This window comes from Lithohypha guttulata, assembly GCF_036872675.1.
Source record: "Lithohypha guttulata strain CCFEE 5908 chromosome Unknown scaffold_6, whole genome shotgun sequence".
NCBI lineage: Eukaryota > Fungi > Ascomycota > Eurotiomycetes > Chaetothyriales > Trichomeriaceae > Lithohypha > Lithohypha guttulata.
Window position 1 is genome coordinate 108,140 of NW_027042755.1, and position 19,714 is coordinate 127,853.

General features: G+C 49.3%; 9 protein-coding genes across 9 annotated transcripts; 5 read left to right on the forward strand and 4 right to left on the reverse strand.

Moving 5' to 3' along the window:
• Positions 1-1,562: 1,562 nt before the first annotated feature.
• Positions 1,563-2,803, forward strand: LTR64_007468 (uncharacterized protein; the record flags this gene model as incomplete). The annotated part of the gene is made up of 2 exons (XM_064901786.1): positions 1,563-1,702; positions 1,753-2,803. 2 exons carry the CDS (start codon positions 1,563-1,565, stop codon positions 2,801-2,803), a joined length of 1,191 nt encoding a protein of 396 aa, XP_064751465.1.
• A 574-nt stretch (positions 2,804-3,377) lies between these two features.
• LTR64_007469 (uncharacterized protein) lies at positions 3,378-5,492 on the reverse strand (the record flags this gene model as incomplete). Its single annotated transcript, XM_064901787.1, has 2 exons — positions 3,378-5,174; positions 5,403-5,492. 2 exons carry the CDS (start codon positions 5,490-5,492, stop codon positions 3,378-3,380), a joined length of 1,887 nt encoding a protein of 628 aa, XP_064751466.1.
• A 710-nt stretch (positions 5,493-6,202) lies between these two features.
• Positions 6,203-6,662, forward strand: CKS1 (Cyclin-dependent kinases regulatory subunit (Cell division control protein cks1); the record flags this gene model as incomplete). The annotated part of the gene is made up of 3 exons (XM_064901788.1): positions 6,203-6,327; positions 6,381-6,584; positions 6,632-6,662. 3 exons carry the CDS (start codon positions 6,203-6,205, stop codon positions 6,660-6,662), a joined length of 360 nt encoding a protein of 119 aa, XP_064751467.1.
• A 335-nt stretch (positions 6,663-6,997) lies between these two features.
• On the reverse strand, positions 6,998-7,654 carry LTR64_007471 (uncharacterized protein; the record flags this gene model as incomplete). The annotated part of the gene is made up of 1 exon (XM_064901789.1): positions 6,998-7,654. One exon carries the CDS (start codon positions 7,652-7,654, stop codon positions 6,998-7,000), a length of 657 nt encoding a protein of 218 aa, XP_064751468.1.
• Positions 7,655-8,178: 524 nt separating this feature from the next.
• LTR64_007472 (uncharacterized protein) lies at positions 8,179-8,936 on the reverse strand (the record flags this gene model as incomplete). The annotated part of the gene is made up of 3 exons (XM_064901790.1): positions 8,179-8,575; positions 8,622-8,771; positions 8,824-8,936. The coding sequence occupies 3 exons, from the start codon at positions 8,934-8,936 to the stop codon at positions 8,179-8,181; spliced, it is 660 nt and encodes a 219-aa protein (XP_064751469.1).
• A 456-nt stretch (positions 8,937-9,392) lies between these two features.
• On the reverse strand, positions 9,393-11,569 carry LTR64_007473 (uncharacterized protein; the record flags this gene model as incomplete). Its single annotated transcript, XM_064901791.1, has 2 exons — positions 9,393-10,805; positions 11,183-11,569. 2 exons carry the CDS (start codon positions 11,567-11,569, stop codon positions 9,393-9,395), a joined length of 1,800 nt encoding a protein of 599 aa, XP_064751470.1.
• Positions 11,570-12,518: 949 nt separating this feature from the next.
• On the forward strand, positions 12,519-13,085 carry LTR64_007474 (uncharacterized protein; the record flags this gene model as incomplete). The annotated part of the gene is made up of 1 exon (XM_064901792.1): positions 12,519-13,085. One exon carries the CDS (start codon positions 12,519-12,521, stop codon positions 13,083-13,085), a length of 567 nt encoding a protein of 188 aa, XP_064751471.1.
• Positions 13,086-14,327: 1,242 nt separating this feature from the next.
• Positions 14,328-16,291, forward strand: GPT1 (GABA/polyamine transporter; the record flags this gene model as incomplete). The annotated part of the gene is made up of 3 exons (XM_064901793.1): positions 14,328-14,673; positions 14,847-15,344; positions 15,393-16,291. The coding sequence occupies 3 exons, from the start codon at positions 14,328-14,330 to the stop codon at positions 16,289-16,291; spliced, it is 1,743 nt and encodes a 580-aa protein (XP_064751472.1).
• Positions 16,292-17,736: 1,445 nt separating this feature from the next.
• SHE3 (mother-specific HO expression) lies at positions 17,737-19,119 on the forward strand (the record flags this gene model as incomplete). Its single annotated transcript, XM_064901794.1, has 2 exons — positions 17,737-18,109; positions 18,158-19,119. The coding sequence occupies 2 exons, from the start codon at positions 17,737-17,739 to the stop codon at positions 19,117-19,119; spliced, it is 1,335 nt and encodes a 444-aa protein (XP_064751473.1).
• Between the last annotated feature and the right edge of the window lie 595 nt (positions 19,120-19,714).

Genomic DNA, 19,714 nt, shown 5'->3' on the forward strand with positions numbered 1-19,714 from the left:
GCTGCCCCTGGTTGGTTGCAGTGTTACTGCCGATCTAGGACATTCATCGTGGTCTGCTGCCAGCCGTTGTTCCCATACCCCAACTTACTCCATGTTCACTCCGCATTTCCTCCGTCTTTCTCCTCTACTCCCGGCTTGCGCTAGCGAGGACTTGTCGTTGTGTGATCCTTCGGGTCAGTAGGCTGTGCATTTTCATGCAGGGCTTCTGGAATTCGAATCGAAAGCACATGCAAACGAAACGACTGAGTTGCTGGGCGGTTCGCAACAAGTACGAATACTGATGGTAGATTTTTGTCAGACACGAACGTAGTCCGTCCCGAAGATTACGTGTATACATCGATCAATGAGATTGACACAAGGCAAGGACCTGGGCCCTACATCACAGTACGAGTGCTTCACATGTGCTGCGGCGTGACGTTGGTTCGCTCCGCTGAGTAAGTCAAGCCTTGACGCGTGTTTGTAGAAAGTACATTGGGGAAATGTCTCACGGCTTTGCGCTATCAGAATGTAGTCAAAACTCCTGTGCAGAGGCTCTTGTGTGTTGCAGGAATGCGAAGTGCACAGGATCGAATCCAAAAGATCGTGAAGTAAATGTCCTTCTGCAGAAACCCGAGAATAGTCTTTGAACAAACCACAAGTTCTAGTCACCAATTCTTGACTAAGCATAAACAAGCAAGCTTAATAAGGTTCGTTTGTCACAAGGGTGAAACGTTTCAGCCCTCATCCAGCTTTTGTGTGCTGTAAAGGAGAGCACAACACGCACACAATTCTGGTACATCTTTATCGCGAGAAACAGGTCGGCGATGACCAAGCGACTCAAGTATTGCTGCAGAAGAGATAGTACAGTATCTTATCACCTGCATAGGCAGTGCTTTTTCAAATCCGAGGCCAGCCCACATCTTGGAATTCAGGTGGAGGCAGGTCAGGGTCGTGGCACTGGTCTTAGCTGCTTCCTGGGCGACCTTTGACTGGTTGTACCATAAACTTTGTAGCCACTCGACTCGGGAAAGAGCCAGTAAGCACCTGCCTCCTCGACTATCACGGCACAAGAAAACTTGGCCCACCCGACATAGCCTGCTTTCGCTCTTAATCTTGACGCAGACTCCGTCGCAGTTCGTGGCCTGCGTTGTTGCCACTATCCTACGTACACATCCACTCTTACCACGACTTCGAGATGGTCGCAAGATAGTGAGACTGCTCTATCTCATCGACCACTTTCAACTACACGTTCGCAAGTCCATACGTCAAGAATCGCCACGGACAGTGTAGTTGGGAGCCGACCGGCACGCGGAGATAAGCCGGAATCTGAGAGCGACGGTCCAGCCTCACATCCTTCGCACGACCACATTCCATCCTCTCAGCACTTTACTTTAAGGCAAAGGAATTATTGGAACTCGCCGCCAAAGGGCTTGCGAGAACCAGCTCACGGCTTTCTCGAGCTCATCCGTTGACCACCATCCAAGTTCGACTGCAACTACCCGACTGAACCGAGCAAGCTGTTACCGGTTCAATCCTAAACAGTCTGCACACACCCGAGCAGTTGCCTGTGAACTCATTCTACCATGTCGTCTACATCTACAGTACCGAGCACGCCAACAAGCTCGCCCACTCCTTCACCAACTGGTCAGAATAATGGCGGACCCAGCTCCCCATTACTCTTCTTTGTCGCACTCGGTTTTGGTGTTGTGTTCACAAACTTATGGTATGCCGACTCTCTTGTTCTGTCTCGCAGCTAGTCTAACTCTACGACAGGATCATTGTAGGCGTGAAGTATTGTTTCCGATACAACCAACGGAATCGGGCAAGACTTGCTGGAGATGACCCAGATGCAGTCGACCTCGCGGCGATGCCTCGTCAAAGACGACGACGTGAAAAGAAGTTGATGACGATGGAAGAAGTGAACGAAAAGTTTCCTCTTACCAAGTACAAAACATGGCGATCTACCCGTGCTGAAGAAGGATTACCCACTGCTGGAGGAATCACTACTGCACCAAGTCGCCCGGCAAGTGTCAAGAATCTGCCCAGGGTCTCCGAGGATGAGAACAGAAATGCGCCACCGACTAGCACCTCAGAAGCAATGAAGGAGAAGACAAGTCCAAGCGAGCCTAGTTCACCTGTCACGTTACGACACGACAACCCGCCGAGCAAGACCGATGCTGACAATCTAGTAAATGAGACTACAACTACACCAGCAATTAAGACAAATGCTGATGACGAGGACGAAGCTGCAGATCAAATACAAACTGCTATACCTGCCGAACAGCTACCAGACCCTGGTGATACCTGCGCTATTTGTATTGATGTACTTGAGGACGATGATGATATCCGCGGTTTGATTTGTGGCCACGCTTTCCATGCATCGTGTGTTGACCCATGGCTCACATCTCGGCGAGCCTGTTGCCCGTTGTGCAAAGCAGATTATTACACTCCAAAGCCTCGCCCAGAAGGAGAAACTGAAGATATACGGCGTCGACCTACTCGTGAAGAAATGGCTCAGATGGCCATGTTCGGAGCCAGAAGAGGTCGCGGTCCGCCAATGACGGTGTTTGGTCGCCATTTCATGAATGATTTCAATGATCAACGACAGAACTCTCGAGTGTCAACAAATACTCGAGGCCGTGAGCAGAGCGAGGCAACAATCCAAGGCGGCGTCACGGAACAAGCTCAACAACAACGCACATGGCGCACGAGGTTAAACCTACCACGATTGCCTGCGATCTCTCGTATACGCAATGGTGCCGCCACTGAACAGAGGCAGCAGCCGACGACCCCAGCACAACTAGAAGCTGGACAAAATAGGTAGTACCGATGGCATTTTTGAAAGGAACTCTTTTCTCCTTCATACCTAGGTATATCAAGGCATGATTTAACGATGTAAATTGACATAGCTTATATCTCGGAACCTATGTAAAACGATTGATTCAGCTCTATCTTGTTGCCTCTCTTGTAGACATTTGACACAATCTTCGCTATTTGATGCAGCGATCAAAGTATTGTAAACGCACTCGTACCTCAACAGCCCATGACAATTGCTCGCTCACGCTTGCCATTCTCAAAACGCGCAATTATGGCTGAAGATGAGTGGAAGTTATGTAGTAATAATGTAAATAGACAGTTTTATATTGTCTAAGATATAACTCGTACTTTTTGACGAAGTACGTATACTAGATCTCGAAAATGTTAGGCACCATACTCATGCCTCCGAAAGACTCCAGCCACCAAAACCCTCCTAACCATGCGTGAGTTGTAATCACTGGCGGACTACTCACGTCCACAAAGCCCCCGGACTGCATTGCAGTATCGAGGTATTATGTATAACAGTATCAGTGCAGAAAGGCGACCCTTCCAAATGTAACTTGCTGGTCACACCTTCAACGTCACAACCCTTGAGGTCGCAGATACACATAGAAAGTGACACGCTCGAAATCAAACTGCTCCCAATCCCGTGCATACTCTTTCCTCTCTCCGTCTTGCAAGGCACTAATGGCCTCAACAGTTATCACGTTTTCCCCAAGCATAAGCTGTAAATCATACACGCCCTGCCCTGCCACGTCTGGACTTGCGGGTACGACTGTGTTGTTATTCAGTACGAAGAGCTTGTACTTGCGCCGGCCCTGCTTGAGGTCGAGATGTAATTCTGGGACGACGCGCAGGGCAGAGTGTGTGGAGGGAAGATATGTGTAGTAACTTGTTTGTGTTTTCTGAGGGTGGGCGAAGCGGGTGATTTTCCAGTGAGGGTCGGATACGAGAAGTGGGCTGGTCATGTATGTTATGGAGGGGAGAAGGGCATCGGCAGAGGATTTGTTCGGGTCACGAAACTTGCGGTCTATTGGGTTCGAGGATTCGGCGAAAATGTTCGAGGTAGGAACTTGTGGTTGCGATCGAGGTGGAGCGTGGTAGCCGTTCGTTAGAGGAGCTAGTGGTGGTTGCAAGGAGGACTTTAGCTCTTGTCTTGGTAGCTCTCCCTCGAGGGTTGGTGCGGGAAGGTGAGCCGGTCCTGGTGGTGGTACCGATGGTCTGGATGGTATAAGAGGTGTAGCTGCAGTTCCGTTCGTGCCCGTCATAGGTACACCCGGATCGACAACCGAGATACTCCGTCGAAGAGAGGATGGTACAGGCGGTACTGGAGTGGAAGTTACCTCTGATCCATCTCTTGCTCGGTTCAGCGCCGAGGCCAATTCTGATTTCTGGCGGTCAAGAGCAGATTGATCGACAGTATAACCACTGCCAGTTGTCGCAGGTGCCGGTGTTCCAACCTTCAACTTCAATGACGGAGGAGGTTGGGTCTTCAAAGACAGTTTGGTAACTACTTTCGGAGCCACACCGTGGGCCTTTAGTTTATCTTCTGTCCATGTCTCCAGGCGTTCAGTCATGGAATATATGGTAGAAGTGGGTTCGTTATACTCCTTTGCATTTGTCCATATCAATCTGACTTCCCTGGCAAAGTCTTCCCACGACTTGACCTTGCCTTGCTGCACTGACTTGCGGACATCGTTGATTGAGGTCGGCTGTTTGATGATCCTGTAGTAATCGCCATAATCTCGCCTAGAGGGTTTGTGCTCGAAATTAATGGCATCGTCCTGCACGGACAGCTGATCAAGGATATCCAATTGAGCCTGTGTCATATCCTCGTCGGGTGTAGGGATTGCAGGAGGGTCGCTTGGAGCAGCACTCCTCGGCCTGCCACCAGTGTTTAGTCTTAATTTAATGGTGCTGTGTTCACTGGCGGTGGCTGAAGCTTCCCTGGGAGCAGATCGAACGACGTGATCGGGTATTGGAGTTGGCACTGCTCGATATTCGGGATCTTGGTATGCTGGATTATGCTTTGGCATGAAATTTGATAGGGCCTTTCGAATCCTTTCAGCATCCTCGAAGATCTCAGACTTGCTGGAATTATAGTCTTTAGCATTCTGGACCATCCTCTTCAGGTCTGATTCGAGAGCTGTCATGCTGGCATACTCGCCACGACTCAACTTCTTCTCAATAACAGTGATGGACATCGGCAGGGGAATCTGCTCGTAGTAATCAGGGTATAAACTCCTCTCTGGCAGATCCAGGAACTCTGTCGCAATGAGACGTCCATTTTTGTCTTGGGATCGTTTCAGTAAACTGATGATCTTCGTGCCTAGTTCCTGAGTGCTGTCTACAGTTTCGACGTCAGGGAAATAAGTGTCCTATATGTGCCAATTAGCGAGGTTGCTTGAAGAGAAGTGGTATGCAGGATATGCAGAGCAGTCAGATTCTACGTTCTCAACATGCGTGCATTCTCGTGGGCGCAGCAGTCGAAAGTGCGAGTGGGTGCACTGCGGGACGCATTTCTCCCAGCTGCGCAGAGGATGGTCGACGCGATAGAATGGTGCGAGTTGAGTGCAGGAAAGTGGGTGAGAGGACTAGCTACTTACGTCGTTGCGTTTGCGGATGCGTTTCTGGGGAGGATCTGGTGTCGATAATTCGGGCGAGTCAACATGGCCTGCTCGACGCTTGCCATTCATCGTGGACTTTGGTCTTTCTATCCATACAACACTACCACACGAACTGGTGGACGGTCGGCATGCGACTGTTGAAGTTGGGTTCAGGCTGCGATATGGTGCAATATTTGCTCTATTACGCTTATGAGATCCGCAGGCTCTCTTTCACTTTTGTAAGAGGATCGTGTACGGCATGCGCTGCTTTCTCGTTGTGTTGCGATACCCATCAAAGGCGCGACATGCATGCGCTTCTCTGCACTCCAGGCGTGTCACGCTCTGGGGCCCAACGCTGCGACTCGTGGCAGCCGCAGCCAAAACTAGTCTCGGTAGACCTTCCCCAAACTACCGTCGTTCTGGGAACCATGTGCAAACAGAGCAATCTTCTCGGCTGGTGGTCCTTGCCAGTCGGTCTCGTGCTGTTTATTGCGAAAGTGTAATCCTCGTTTTTGAACATATTGCGCGTATTCCTCTCACCACACCGACGCGTCTTGTGTACCAGTATATACAAACCCAAGGTGACATCTTCCGTTTTCACAGCTTGCAATTTCTGCACAATACACCGCTCCTGCTCGGATCTACAACTTTTCTGTTCCCCACCATCGGCATCGAGCCTATCCATCCGCCTGCATCAGGCACAGATAACTCAATTGTGGACACGGTCGCTGCACAGCAGTGAAATCTTTCGCTTGCTGACCGAGGTTTATCTCTGACTTCGTCTTTGCTTCGTTTTCACCATGGCAGCCACAACAGCGAACAACGATCTGGATGCGACCAGGCGCAACAAAAAGCCTCGCTTACTGCAGGAAGGTGAAAGGGCCAGGCTGGACGAATACATCGACTCAATTGGCTATTCTGCAAGGTAGGGAATACACTGTGCCTGCTCGTGGTCATGTGTGCTAACACAGATCATAGATACAACGACAGCGAGTACGAGTATCGACATGTGCAGCTACCAAAGGCCATGCTGAAAGCCATACCTCGAGACTACTTCGATCCTGCCAAAGGTACATTGAAGCTATTGTGGGAAGAAGAGTGGAGGGGTCTGGGTATAACACAGAGTTTAGGCTGGGAGCACTATGAGGTTCATGAACCAGAGCCACACATTCTCCTCTTCAAGTCAGTAGCACTTGCCCAGCTATAACTTCATACTGACCGCTTTGTAGGAGACCCATGAACTACCAGGCTCCTCAGTAGTATACTGCACGCGACTATTTAATTCAAAAAGCACTGGGCGGCGTAGGAATGCTTTTACCACGATCCCCTGCATGTAAGGCGGTCTTTTCTGTACACGACATGAACGACATGTATGATGGCATGATATTAAGAGTTATGATGCTTGGAAAGCAGTTCTGATACATTGGCTGGCGCTTGTTGAGCCCTGCGAGCTTGCTCTGTAGAGCTCGAGCAATAGATGTTGACAGGATAGCTGGTGTGAATATGATACTGCTTTTCAAAACGGCGACAACACAGCGTTGCTTCGTCTTCCGGCCTCTGTCGTCTCGAACCTTTCGACCACTAAAGCCACACAATCACTTCAAGTTTTTCTCCAGCCACTCCGCCCACTGATCCTTCGTCCAACTCGAACTAATACTCCCCTCAGGCCAACCATCAAACAACACCGTCGGCGTAACATGCACCCCCACCAACCGATTCGTCTTCGTCATATACTTCACATCATCCGTCACCTTATTCCCAATATTCAATCCCCCATCCTTGTCCGGCTCCTCCCCAACCCTCAACAACTCATACACCTTCGCCTTCTCCACCCCCGTCGTCTCCTCCGCCAACTCCGCCAACCTCTTATACGTCTGATTCCGCGTCTCATTCACCACCTTTACATCGAAATACTCCTCCTGCCTCTCAAACAACACCTTACTAAACTCCCAAAACTTGCCCGGCGCAATCTGCAGGACTGCCGCGCCCGCCTCGTGTACCAGCGTACTTGACGGATGCCATGGCTGGATCTGTTGGCGGAAGATCACGCGGACGCCGGGGGCGTGGTATTTGGATCTTATGAGCGGCACGACGTCGTTGTAGAAGGTGAGGAATTGTTTGGCGCTGAAGGGGCAGACGTAGTCGAGGTAGATTTCGAGGGTGTGGGGGATTTGGGATGTTTGGCCAGGTTTCGGGGGTGTGCTGTCGTGGAGGGGGAGGAGTTGGCCGGAGAATTTGGGTGCGAGGGACATGGTGGGTGGGTGGGTGGTTTATTGTGGTGGTCTTTCACGCGATTGATATCGATGAGGAGGGCTCGTGGGACGTAGCGCTGTTGTAGAATGGTTCGCGACTTGTGAAGATGTTGTTTGTATAGTTATAGATTCAGTTCGTTCTTAAACTATACGTAGGTGCTGTTCAGATTATGTAGTACTACAGTTGTTGATCAGTTTCGGCACTATGTTGTGACAGTTCCCGCGTATTGCATCATCAGTATCTTTTTAGTTTACTTATTCGTTGGTACGCGTGGAGCACTCAAATGGAACCGAGCGATAACTGAGTAGATACAGAGCAAAAACCATGTTACACCAATGGACTTTTCTATATAATGATACATGTGTAGCATTCTTCTCAACACTGTGCATCTCCAGTAATTACAGCCATGTGGTATACATAGTATCCAGAAATTTTTACACAACCAAGGACTCCTACGCTATAGAGGCCAAAATAGGATTCACAAGTATTCTCACTGCCCCCAAGACGAGCGTGAGGCAGACTTCTAGTGTAGCATGACAGCTGCGACGATGCCGAGGATGAGAGCAGCAGAAGAGCCAGCCTTGAGTGGAGCGTCGTTGGAAGGAGCTGACGTGGCTTGCGTCGAAGCAGCGCTCGTTCGTGTGGAGGACGAGCGAGTACTGCTTGTTTCTCCGGAGGTTGTTGAAGCACTGGTAGTGCTCAAGGAAGCCGTGCTGAAGGTAGTATTGCGCATCATCGTCGAGCCAGTTCCTGACGCACTCGCTGCGGGTGTGGTTATGCTCATGCTCGAATTGCTAAAAGCGCTTGTTGTGCTGGCCAGTGCTGTGCTGGTCGAGTTTGCTCCAGTGCCACCAGTGATACTGAAGAGGCCGGAGTAGTTGATGTCGCTCTGGCCTTGGGTGATCTGCAGAGCATAATCGCTGAATACTGTTAGCCAGGCACGTTCGCAATCAGCTCAGCACTTACTCCGCAGCTTGCAAAGTGGTAGGCACGTTCCAGACGTAGTAACTTTCTGCTACGTTATCGGCAATAGTCGCGACGGTGCTCAAGTAGTTTGGATCTCCTCGTCGCAAAGTCAGACTGACTGGAGTACCATCTCCACTGCCCCACGTGATGCTATTACTGGTGTCAGTATTTTCGAAGCAGCTCTCGTTGTTATTTTGCTCACTTGTAGCTATCTCCCGCAGCGAGCGAAGCTGGCACGGAAGTAAAAGCGACCTTTTGCGCAAGAGCAATAGCTAGCAAAGGCGCTGCTGCGAAGAGCGTGCTGAAGGATACCATATCGACTATTTCGGTTTTCGAGTTTGGGACTGACTAGAATATCCGCTCGTGTCGTTCAATAGTAGCTGCAGTGCCTAGAAAGAGTGTACTCCTGATGGGCAGGGAAATCTAGGACAGTGTACAGAATTGAAACGTCGCAAAGAGAGTAGGAAACAGGTAGAGCCCAGACGAAACGGGCAATTAAAGGTCAGCATAGAAGCCCCCTATGTCTAGGAACAGCTCGCCCACATGATTGGCCCATATGGTGGGCTGAGAGCTAAAATTAACCTAGTCTAGTCTCGCTTTCTACCGCCCCACTTCAATCTCCTTTCCCCAGATTAAAAATTGAACGCTCGAATGACCTGGCAAGCACGCGCTTTCAAGCCATACGCTTCGTATGAGCTGCTTTGCTCAATACTTTGGCCATGATTATAGCTGCCTGCATGGTCCATAGATTTCTAGCTTCATGCCTAGCTGTCAGATAAGCTGCATCTCCAGCTTGAAATCACCATATAAAGGAAATTCGGATAGACTCTTTCGTGGCTGGACCGGGCGGCTGACGATCCAAAGCTTGACGCCCGAGCTTGGCACGGCGCTGAACTCAGTGCCATCGGCGCGCATAGCTTTGACCACCAGATTCCTACTGAGGAAGGGAACCACTGCGTCAGAACGTATTCCTGGAAGCACGCCGCGATCAACAGCAGCAGCAATGATATGAGTGCATGGAATGTCTACCTGGTGCATAGTCGTCGGCCTTCTTGAACCAAACGGGCTGAAGGCGCCCACCAAGGTATTGGCACTCGACCACAAAGAGCAATCTGTTGGCGCTTTAGCAACGAAAAGATAGACAGAGACACCTTGCTCTACTGCCAGTCCTACCACGACGAGTCTTAGGTACCACTGCACGTTCAGATTGTTGACCCCAAGCTGTAGAGCAATATCTCCATGGACATTGCTCATAGCCTTAGCTAGGTTGGCATTGCGAGGATAGTTTCTTAGTGTGGTTCTGTTTTTTGTCGGCTGAATATCAGGATTGTAGAGCTCGTTGACCTTCTGACGCACGCTCGTGACCAAATCCGATGCAGACACATTCCAATCGATCAACTCCGGATAAGTGTATCCGAAGATTGCAGTGTCTCTGACCGTAGCTGCTGTCCACATCTCTGTACTACCATCAGAATGAAAAGGGGCTAGGGAGGTCTGCAGGTGGTCCAATTGAGCAGGCTCTTGGTAGTAAGTACCGTCATGGTCGAGGACCGGTTGTACGTAATCGTCTGGATGGAGGACTTGCCAGATGGCTGTTATGCGGTCAACGTTGGCATGATGCAACCAGAAGATCGGGTCAAAGGCGGACAAGGGTATGACCGTCATATGGCCCAAAGCTACGGTCGACCCACCTATTCCGCCGACATCGTTGTGTACTCCGCCGTGTAGTCTCTCGAGATTGGTCTTTGGGTTTTGTTCGTTGCCAATCAGGTGTGGGGCGAATTCTGTCCAGTTGCTGGTTGAAGTAATGAGTTGATATAGGTTGCTCAACCTTCCCGCTGAACTGACTAAGAGTCGTGCCGATGCTGCTTCCTCTTGGCTTCCGACAATGGGATCGTAGTGGCGAGCAGTATGATTCAGTTTGTTAAGAAAGCCGTAATCATAAGTGACTATTTCTTCCACGTCAATTTGAAAATCATACCGCCGGAGTGGATTGCTGATACATTGTAAACCCTCAGGGCTGTTGACGACCAAAGACAGCTTGGTTACAGCATCCGGCAATCGAAAAGTTTGTCCCCAATCCCAGTAGGGTATACGTAGGCTTTCAGCAGCAGAAATATATTTAGGACGAACGTCTGCAGGATACGCGGAGGCGATTGCTCGTGCATGCTCCGATAACGTTTGCTACACAAAGTTGAGTTAATTAAACATTAGAGGGGAACTAGAGGAGAATTATGAAGCAACGAGAGAGAAGGTCGAGCAGAATAAGGAAAACAGAAGGAAAACAGAAGAGGAACAAAGCCGAATTGAAGAGGAGTAAAAGAGGGATGAATAGGGAATGGTGGGGCAACATGGTAGGTATAAGAGGTAGAGAATGCGACATGAGAAGCGGCAAGCTGATAGACGAGTGATAGAGCATCAGGAGATAAAGAAGACGAATATAATGAGGCAGCAAAGTTGTAAGAAAGGCGATACTGTATAAGGGGAACAGTATGTTAAACAGCATGTGAAGCAACATACAGAAAACCGACACAAAAACGCGGCCTGTCGAGCATGCTTACCTCGAATAACGCCAGATATGGCCTGTGCCAAAGTTCAAAGAGTACACTGTTGTGCATGCAATATCCCGTGCCACCATTAGGATTTCCGTAGACATCGTCCCATGCCACCTGTGGATAGCCGTGAATGCCAGCGATTTGATAGTATGAGAATTTGTCGTCAGTTGGGGCATCTTGAAAACGTTTCAGAGCCTGTATGTACAAATCCCAGACTGGTCCTGATTCTGAGAATACAGAAATCTCCTGCCGAATTGGTCGTTGTCTTGCACCAGGGCCGAGTCCCGTGGTAGCGCCTGCTATTGTAGTGGAAAGACTGGGAAGGACTAATAAGAGGAAGCAGAGGAAGATCGGGACGAGCAGGGATGCTCGTTGTAGTTCGTGATGAGCCATCTTTCAGTCGCTGTGTGATACAGGTAATAGCGTAGAAGACGTCGGGGGAGGATGTTGCTCTAAGGCAGTGGTACAAGTAATGGCAAAGAAAGGACGTTTGCAGAAGTAGGTGATTATCTGGCAGGAGCAGGAGACATAGTTGCAAGATCGCTGTTTCTTTTACAGAAGGGTGCTGCACGTTAATGGTAATCGATCAACCACGCTGCTTGTGTGCTCGTAGTTCAGTATACCTTGGTTGCCATGTTTTCGCGCGCATAATTTCCAGGTTTGGTTTCGCACGTCCCTGTAGTCCTTGTGTGGCCTATTGACGCAAGCTGGCTACACCAGCAATCTGTAGTTGCCTCCACTTCAAGTGTGCAAAGGCAGATTAATGCTCTTGCAAGATCGTGGGCGGTGCCTCCGCGTTGAGCATCGTCGACGCTGTCGTGACCGTGTTGCTTTGTAGTCACAAAGCCTGCAGTAGAGCCCGACGGAAGAAACGCATCTTCTTGACATTCTCTTTACGCACTTGGCGTCAGCGCCGAAGATACTTTGCAGAAAGTTGTCGCAATGGGGTGTGATAAATATGTATGGGTTCGTAGACTTCAGTTGTTTTCGACAATCAGCTGCAGCTGAGCACTTTTCGTGGCGAATAGAGTTGCCATAATATAGTCGCTTCAGATGGCCCATAAGCGGCTGCTTGGTTGCTTGAGAGGACCTGGGACTCCTCTCGCGGAGATCGGCGTATATATAGACGTTTCTCGTCGACTCGTCCCGTTGCAAACAGAAACAGATGCTCTTATTAACCACACTGCTATCAATCTCGAACTGTGTCTTCCTGATTAGTACTAAACCGAGAACCATCATAAACGGCACAGATACTCTAGGGTCGTTGTTTTCGTCTACCTAAGTTTACTAGCAGTCAACCAGGCGCGAGATCCGTGAAGAGAAAAGGTTCACATCGTTCATCATGGTTGATTATGTCCCACCTCCGAAAGACCTATCGCGCCTCAATGTGGTTCAGCGATACATGCAGAAGGGCAGTCTCGATTGGTCAGACTATCTGAGACTTGCAGCACTCGTCCTTACATACTGGTTCTTACGTCCTTACATTATGCGCCTAGCGAAACGTTGGTCGGATGATGCTGTACGAAAAGGTGAAGAAGAGCAAGCCGCATACCAGGAGAGAAGAGCTGCTGCAGCTGTTGCAGCAAATGAGATACGATCGGGCAAGAAAGAGAAGGAGGGCAAAACATTAGGACAACTCTTGGACGAAGGTTCCAGCGGTGCTGTGGCTTCTTCGGGAGCAGACTCATCAGCGAAACATGCGAACGAAACACAGCAGAATGAGATGAAGAACAGGAAACAGAAGAAGAAGGGCGTCTCGTTCGCACCAGAGAAGTCGGAGACTGACAAGACTTTGGACTGGGAGGACGAGTCGGAATTTGATCCAAGGAGAGGACCACAACCAGTGGTAGCTGAAGTTCCTGCATCTGGAGATATCAAGCAGTGGATGGAAAAATGGACTTCAGATTAGAGCATAGGCAAAAAAATCAGCACAGGTCATTTGACTCTACCTTCGTCAGAGTTTCTGCTGCATAGCAGAAGATTGTTACGTTTTTCGCTCGAGTGAAGGAGAAAGTTGCTCGGAGACTGCCAACAGTAGAAACATCGCAGCACCCGTAGGCATCAACAACCATGGCGAGTAGCTTATGCTCATACCACATGATTCTTAACAATTGGCTCCAACATAAGGGAGTCAAATGGAAAGGTAGGAGTCGAGGCATTTAACGTTAATGATTAGAGGTATTGCGCTATGCTCTGACCTGGAGTTGTGAGACGACTACCATCGGGACTCATCGCAGTATCGTTTCAGAGTGCAACCCTTTGGCAGAGCTTTCGGCAGATTCGTCTTTGATAAATACTTCCTCCCGGGAGGGCATCCTTCATCATGAGATGCGCCTTTCTCGTTGCTCGTACCGTTATCGGGCAAAGACTTCATTTGGACAAAGGAGGATTTGGAGCATGATGCTCGGCTGCAAGTACTGTTCATGAGCGAGTGCTCGGTGTTACTAATCGAAATTCGGCATGATGGCTTCCAGCCTCTGCCTGTCATATCTTTACGCATTCCCACTTACATTGACTACTTCTATCAGCATATCAAGACCCCTGCCTCTCGCAGATTCCTTATTTCTGCGACCACTTTCTGATCGACCATTCAAATGCTCAAATTCGATCCCGCCAGACCCAACGCCAGATGCCCGATCGTGCAACTCCTACAGTTGCGTGTTGCGTGCAGTTACCCTGCATAGCTCTGGTTTCCTCTATGGCGACGAGATTTAATAACCAATATGGTGCGATTTAGCGAGTGCTACAAAGTGTCGATACCCTACTGGCTGGATGGCTGCGGTGCTGTGCTACCCTAAGCTCTCCTGCTGTCTTTCTCGTATTCTTAGTTTTTGTCATATGGCTCACAGACACCGCCTAGGGCTATTGCTCGTCTGACTATCAGAGCTCTGACACGTGGTCGTCTCGTTGTCGTTGATCTCTCGACCCCCTGAACAACGTCAACCTTTCTGCAGAAATAGTTGAAATACAAGCTCTGTTGCTGGCAAGATCAATTCCGATATCTGCTCATTTCATGAGTACGACCTTGCGCTTCTGATTGTCGAGCCCAGCTAGGCGATTGACAATTTATTGGACAGTCCAATATTCCACTTGAAGGACGACCACGACCAGCAATTCTTCAGCTTGGATTCACAGCTTCGGTAGCAGCGTCATGTCTGATAAACACAACGCCAGCGTCGTCACAGCGACTTCAGGTCACTATCGCCGATCCGTAGCCGAAGAACCAGTGACTTCGGTTCTTGCCCCTGGGGAGACGCCTGTGTTCGATCGCGAGCTTAACAACGATGAAGAAGTCCTTGCAGCCCTTGGCTACATACCCGAATTCAAACGCGAATTTACTCTATGGACGACATTCTGCGTGTCATTCGCGGTACTAGGTCTCTTACCTAGTTTCGCCAGCACTCTTTACTATGGCATGGGCTACTCGGGTACTCCGGGCATGGTCTGGGGATGGCTAATCGCCATGTCTTTCATTCAATGCGTTGCAATGGGAATGGGTGAGTGGAAGCGTAGTCTTAGCACTCGTATCAATCACAAGTCGGGCAGCCCTTGTGGTTGCCTGACGCTGAAGCCCTTTTTCGATGCCTCTATTCCCCTTACCTTTCTGACTGCCCGCATATCAAGCTGGAGGACGTCCCAATGATGTGTTCTGCGCTAACCGTAATGCTAGCCGAGCTGTGCTCTTCGATGCCAACCTCGGGTGGTCTATACTATGCCTCAGCAGTACTTGCAGGCCCCAAATATGGCCCTTTCGCGGCATGGGTTACTGGGTGGTCAAGCTGGCTGGCACAGATCACAGGCGCACCTTCCGTCAACTATGCACTTGCATCAATGATACTTGCCGCAGCCTCAATGACGACCCCGAGCTACGTTCCCCAGAACTGGCATGTTTTCCTGTTGACCATGCTCATCATGATCATTCACGGAACCATCTCGAGTATGCCCACGTTATGGATTGCCAGATTCAATAGCTATGGTAGCACCTTTAACATCTTGGCTTTGTTGGTTGTCATCGTTGTGATTCCTGCTTGCAACGACAGGGAAGAGAGAGGCCTATCAAAGTGGAACTCATCTTCGGAGGTTTTTGGTCACTTTTATGAGGGGACCGAGTTTCCTAACGGAATTGCGATGCTGATGTCTTTCATTGCAGTGATTTGGACCATGTCAGGTAATGCTTCCCTCTCCTGCAAGACTTACTTGTGCTGACATACCCCAGGCTACGATGCACCATTTCATCTCGCCGAGGAGTGTTCGAATGCGAATATTGCCAGCCCTAGGGCTATAGTTTTGACCAGCAGTGTTGGTGGTGTCATGGGCTGGTTCCTCCAGTTGGTGACTGCTTACGTCGTGGTGGACATCGACCTTGTGCTAGGTTCGGACCTCGGACAACCTTGGGCAGCACTGCTTCTGCAATGTCTTAGTCAGAAGGCAGCTCTTGCATGCCTTAGTCTTACTATCATTGCGGGCTTTTCCATGGGTCAAGGATGCATGGTCGCAGCCTCTCGAGTCACATTTGCCTACGCTCGCGATGGCTGCTTTCCCTTCTCACGCTTCTGGTCACGTGTCAACAAGCGCACCAAAACGCCAGTGAACGCAGTCTGGCTTAACGTTACTTTAGGCTGCTGCTGTGTTCTACTCATCTTCGCAGGCGACATTGCGATCGGCGCAATTTTCAGTATTGGCGCAATTGGCTCTTTCGTCGCTTTTACAATCCCGATCGCGATCCGTACCTTTGTGGTACGGAATAACTTTCGTCCTGGTCCCTGGAACTTGGGTAAGTTCAGCCCGATCATTGGCACAGCGGCAACATGCTTCACTACTCTTATGGTGCCAATCCTTTGCTTTCCAACTGTGATTGGGGTTGACTTGGCACCTGATCTGATGAACTGGACTTGCCTGGTGTGGGGGGCACCAATGTTGTTCGCGATCATATGGTTTGTGGTTGATGCACACAAGTGGTTCAAAGGACCGAAGGTAAACATCAACCATATGATGATGGGTCATGGAGCGAATGTCATCGAAGGAAAGCCTGGAGGCTTAGATGAGAGGAGCGACGACTCCGAGAGTGGACAAGGGCCCGCGAATGGTGATAAGAAGGTGGTCTTAGGTGCCTGAATGATATCGCGGAATCTATTATTCTCTAGTAGTTCCTCCAGCGTGAGGTAGCTGTTGGCAGTTAGTGGTAGGTTAGAGGAGTGTTCAAGTATAGTTCGAGAAGGATTAGAGCCCTATTCGAGAGATATCAAACCTTTGTTCGAGGAATATTAAACTTCCACCCGAAAAAGATTAGAACCCTATCCGAGAACGATCAGGCTATCACTTAAGCGGAGTGAAAGTATTGTTCTAGAGGAGTTAGAATGAAGTTTGAGCAGATCTAAAAGTCTATGTAAAACTCCGTTGAGGGAATCTCAATCAAACCGAGCTTGAGCTGAGTTCGAACAATGTCTAAATGATGTCGAAAATAGAGGTGTTACGAGAGTACGGCATAGATTCTGACCACAGTGACTGATATTGAATGAGCAGCTATGCTGGATAGATATGGTGATACCTCATTCAACTCATATACACACCAACCAGCTGGAAGACCATGTCCCTTAGAATCACGAAAAGATCCCCAGGCGTTGAATGTGGGGATTTTCTAAAACCTATTGCTGACTATATACGTATGGCCCTCCGGAACATACGTCCTCGACCGTCCTAGTCTGAACGTTACGAGGATATTGTGTAGCCTCTAACTGCTTGTCATCGAAACCGCCCAGCAGTGCCTCGAACTACGTGTTTATTGGTAGGGTCAGGACAATAGGTCGACAATGCCTACGAACAGCAATTATGCAGAGCAGGAGCACTGAAGCACAGCACTTGAGAAGCATTGTTATGTTAAAAGCGAATAGGGGTGCATGTATTGGCTCCCTTAGCCTCTATGCACTGTATACAATATACGTATACTTTACTCATAGGATCTGAATATATACCTAATATAAACTATGTCTCTTGTGCGGAAAATTGAGTCAGTATATTTGTAGTACGTAGGATGGTAAACAGATCGACAGGTCCACGAGACAAGGATTCTGAAGCAGTGTGTGCCATTTGCAGTACCAGGCAAGTGGACCTGGCTGACCCGGAGACGCGACCGTTTAAGGAGTATCTTGACCAATCGATGCTCGATTGACCCTGCATACGGAGTACAAATGCAGGTGCCATACACGCTTGAACTCTGCCGAAGTCAATGGTCATGGATAAAGTTGTCAGCTGGCGACGACTCCATCATGCTGTTTCCAAATACGTTTTTGATTCCACCCAGGGTGAAGGTGCCTACTGTCTGATGCTGAATACTTGACGAGATCTACACGATATCGAAGCAATCAATTTTCAACCTGCACGGACAAACTGCTCTCCGCATGTAACACAGCCTGTTTGACACGACGTTCAATGCACCAGGTCTGGCTCCGTCTGTACGTTAGCCTTGACCACTGCTGACACAAGTGAGTTCAGGTCGATATATTCAAAAGCCAGCGCGTCAACCATCGAGTCAACCAAGCCTCCAGAACAGAACGTGTGACATGAGAGCGAAGCCGCGATCCGTATTTGCTGTACCTGTCGACCTTGTGCAACCAAAGGTGCATGGTATTGCTTTGGTTGTTTCCCAAGGTAAATCCTCCCTCTACCGCACCGAGCAAGCCACCACTTTCTCTGCAACTAGTCTCGGCATGACTGGGATTTCGACTTGGGTTCAGCGAAAGACTGGAAAAAGAAGAAAGAAACGGGCTAACGGTGCAATAGCCGCAGACCCTGAGTCGATCAACGTAGAGCAAGAACATGTGGAGGCGCCTTCCAGAATGGCACAGACCAACGGCGTTCATCGAGAGCTGACGCCCACCACCACCAGCATTGTGCCTCCTGGTCGTGTAATTAGCACTTCTATGATGAGACAAGGTTCGCCAGAACTGCAGAAGCCACGAGTTTATAGCTAATGGTCAACAGCGACGCTCGAACAGACGCCTCCCCCCGATACTACGCAGAACGCATGGTCGTCAGCTATAGGGCCTGCCAGCACGGGCAAGTCAGGACGGGTTATAGAGAGACTGCAACAGGAGATAGATCGCTTGAATAGGGACAAACAATTACTAAAATTACGACACGAAGAGGCTGAAAGAGCCACAGAAACACTTCACACACAATTCCGACACCTTCAGGACCGTAACAGCAATTATGAATCCTCGCATGAAGCGATTCAACGGCAATTACAGAGGAAGGAAAGACAGGTCACGGACCTGAAAGAAGAAGTCGAAAAAGAAAAGTCAAAGACTGCGAGGGCCGAAGAAGCTATGCGTGCAGCGGGCATCAGTGAGGACGAGTGGAGAGAGCAGGCTAATCAAGCAAAGTCGATTGCCCAGCAAAAGGAGGCAGAATATGAGGTGATTGCAGCATGCAGAAACATGGATAATGAGAGACACCAAAATGGTCTCGGTCGCATACGAGCAACTCTGGACCAGCTGTTACGGCAGCAGAGCGAAGATGTCGAGAAAAGGAAAAGGATGGAGATTATCGCAGAGCAACGGAAAAAGGAGATCGAGCAACTGGAAGACCTTACAAGACGGCTGCAGAACAACTTCAATGCTTACAGAACCAAGATCGATACGGCTGTGGATCAACTGCGAGAGACTGCCAGTGAGAACGACAGGGCTGTGCATGATAAAGTAGACGAGATGAGAAGGGTAACAGGCCAAATGAAGTGGCTCATGAATGTTGAGACCGTGATCAACGGCAACAACCCACTTCCTCGACCGAATTCCTCTCAACCGTCAGAAGAACAGTCTTTCAAAACTGCACATTCGAGAGAAACCACACAGGAAGAGCCACCACCTCCGCCTAGTCCGGCGAAAAAGATGAGCTTGGATTTCAGAAGACATAGGCGAAAAGGTTCTTCCAAAGCTGGGAAATAGTGTACCAACAGCAAGGATAGAGCTCTGTGTATTTTTGATGACTGAATGATGTTACGATTATGTATGAGGTAGTATATTGAATGCAGTGTACCTTGTCGCTGTCAAAAATTCCGAATTGAGTATGGTACACAATTGTATCTTTGGTTCAAGGGTATTTGTGTATCGTGACCTACTGATGGCCCAAGTGATACCACAGGGCACACCTTGTTGGTGCACCTTGAACGATAACAGTGAATTCTTTGCAGAGCTCCTTCCTGTCAAGCAGAAACTTGACCTCTTTTTAATGCAAGCTCGTTGACGTCGGAGTTTGGGTAACCTGGTTACCGTGCTCACTAGGCAAGTTTGGCGGCCAATTTCGTCTCGCAAGTTTCACTTCCAATCTGCTGTGGCTTCACTTTTCATCACGACAACCACTCGGTAATTTTGCTGATTCACTCGCCCTACACAGAAGATTTACAGTTGATAGCCCTATATCGTTGTTGAAGCAATATTTTCACGCTAGCTATGCTGATGCAGCATGACGGGATACTCTACTCGTGTTGTTGTGGTCGTCGAGAAAGTGCTAATTTACAATTGACATCGTTACCAACTGTCC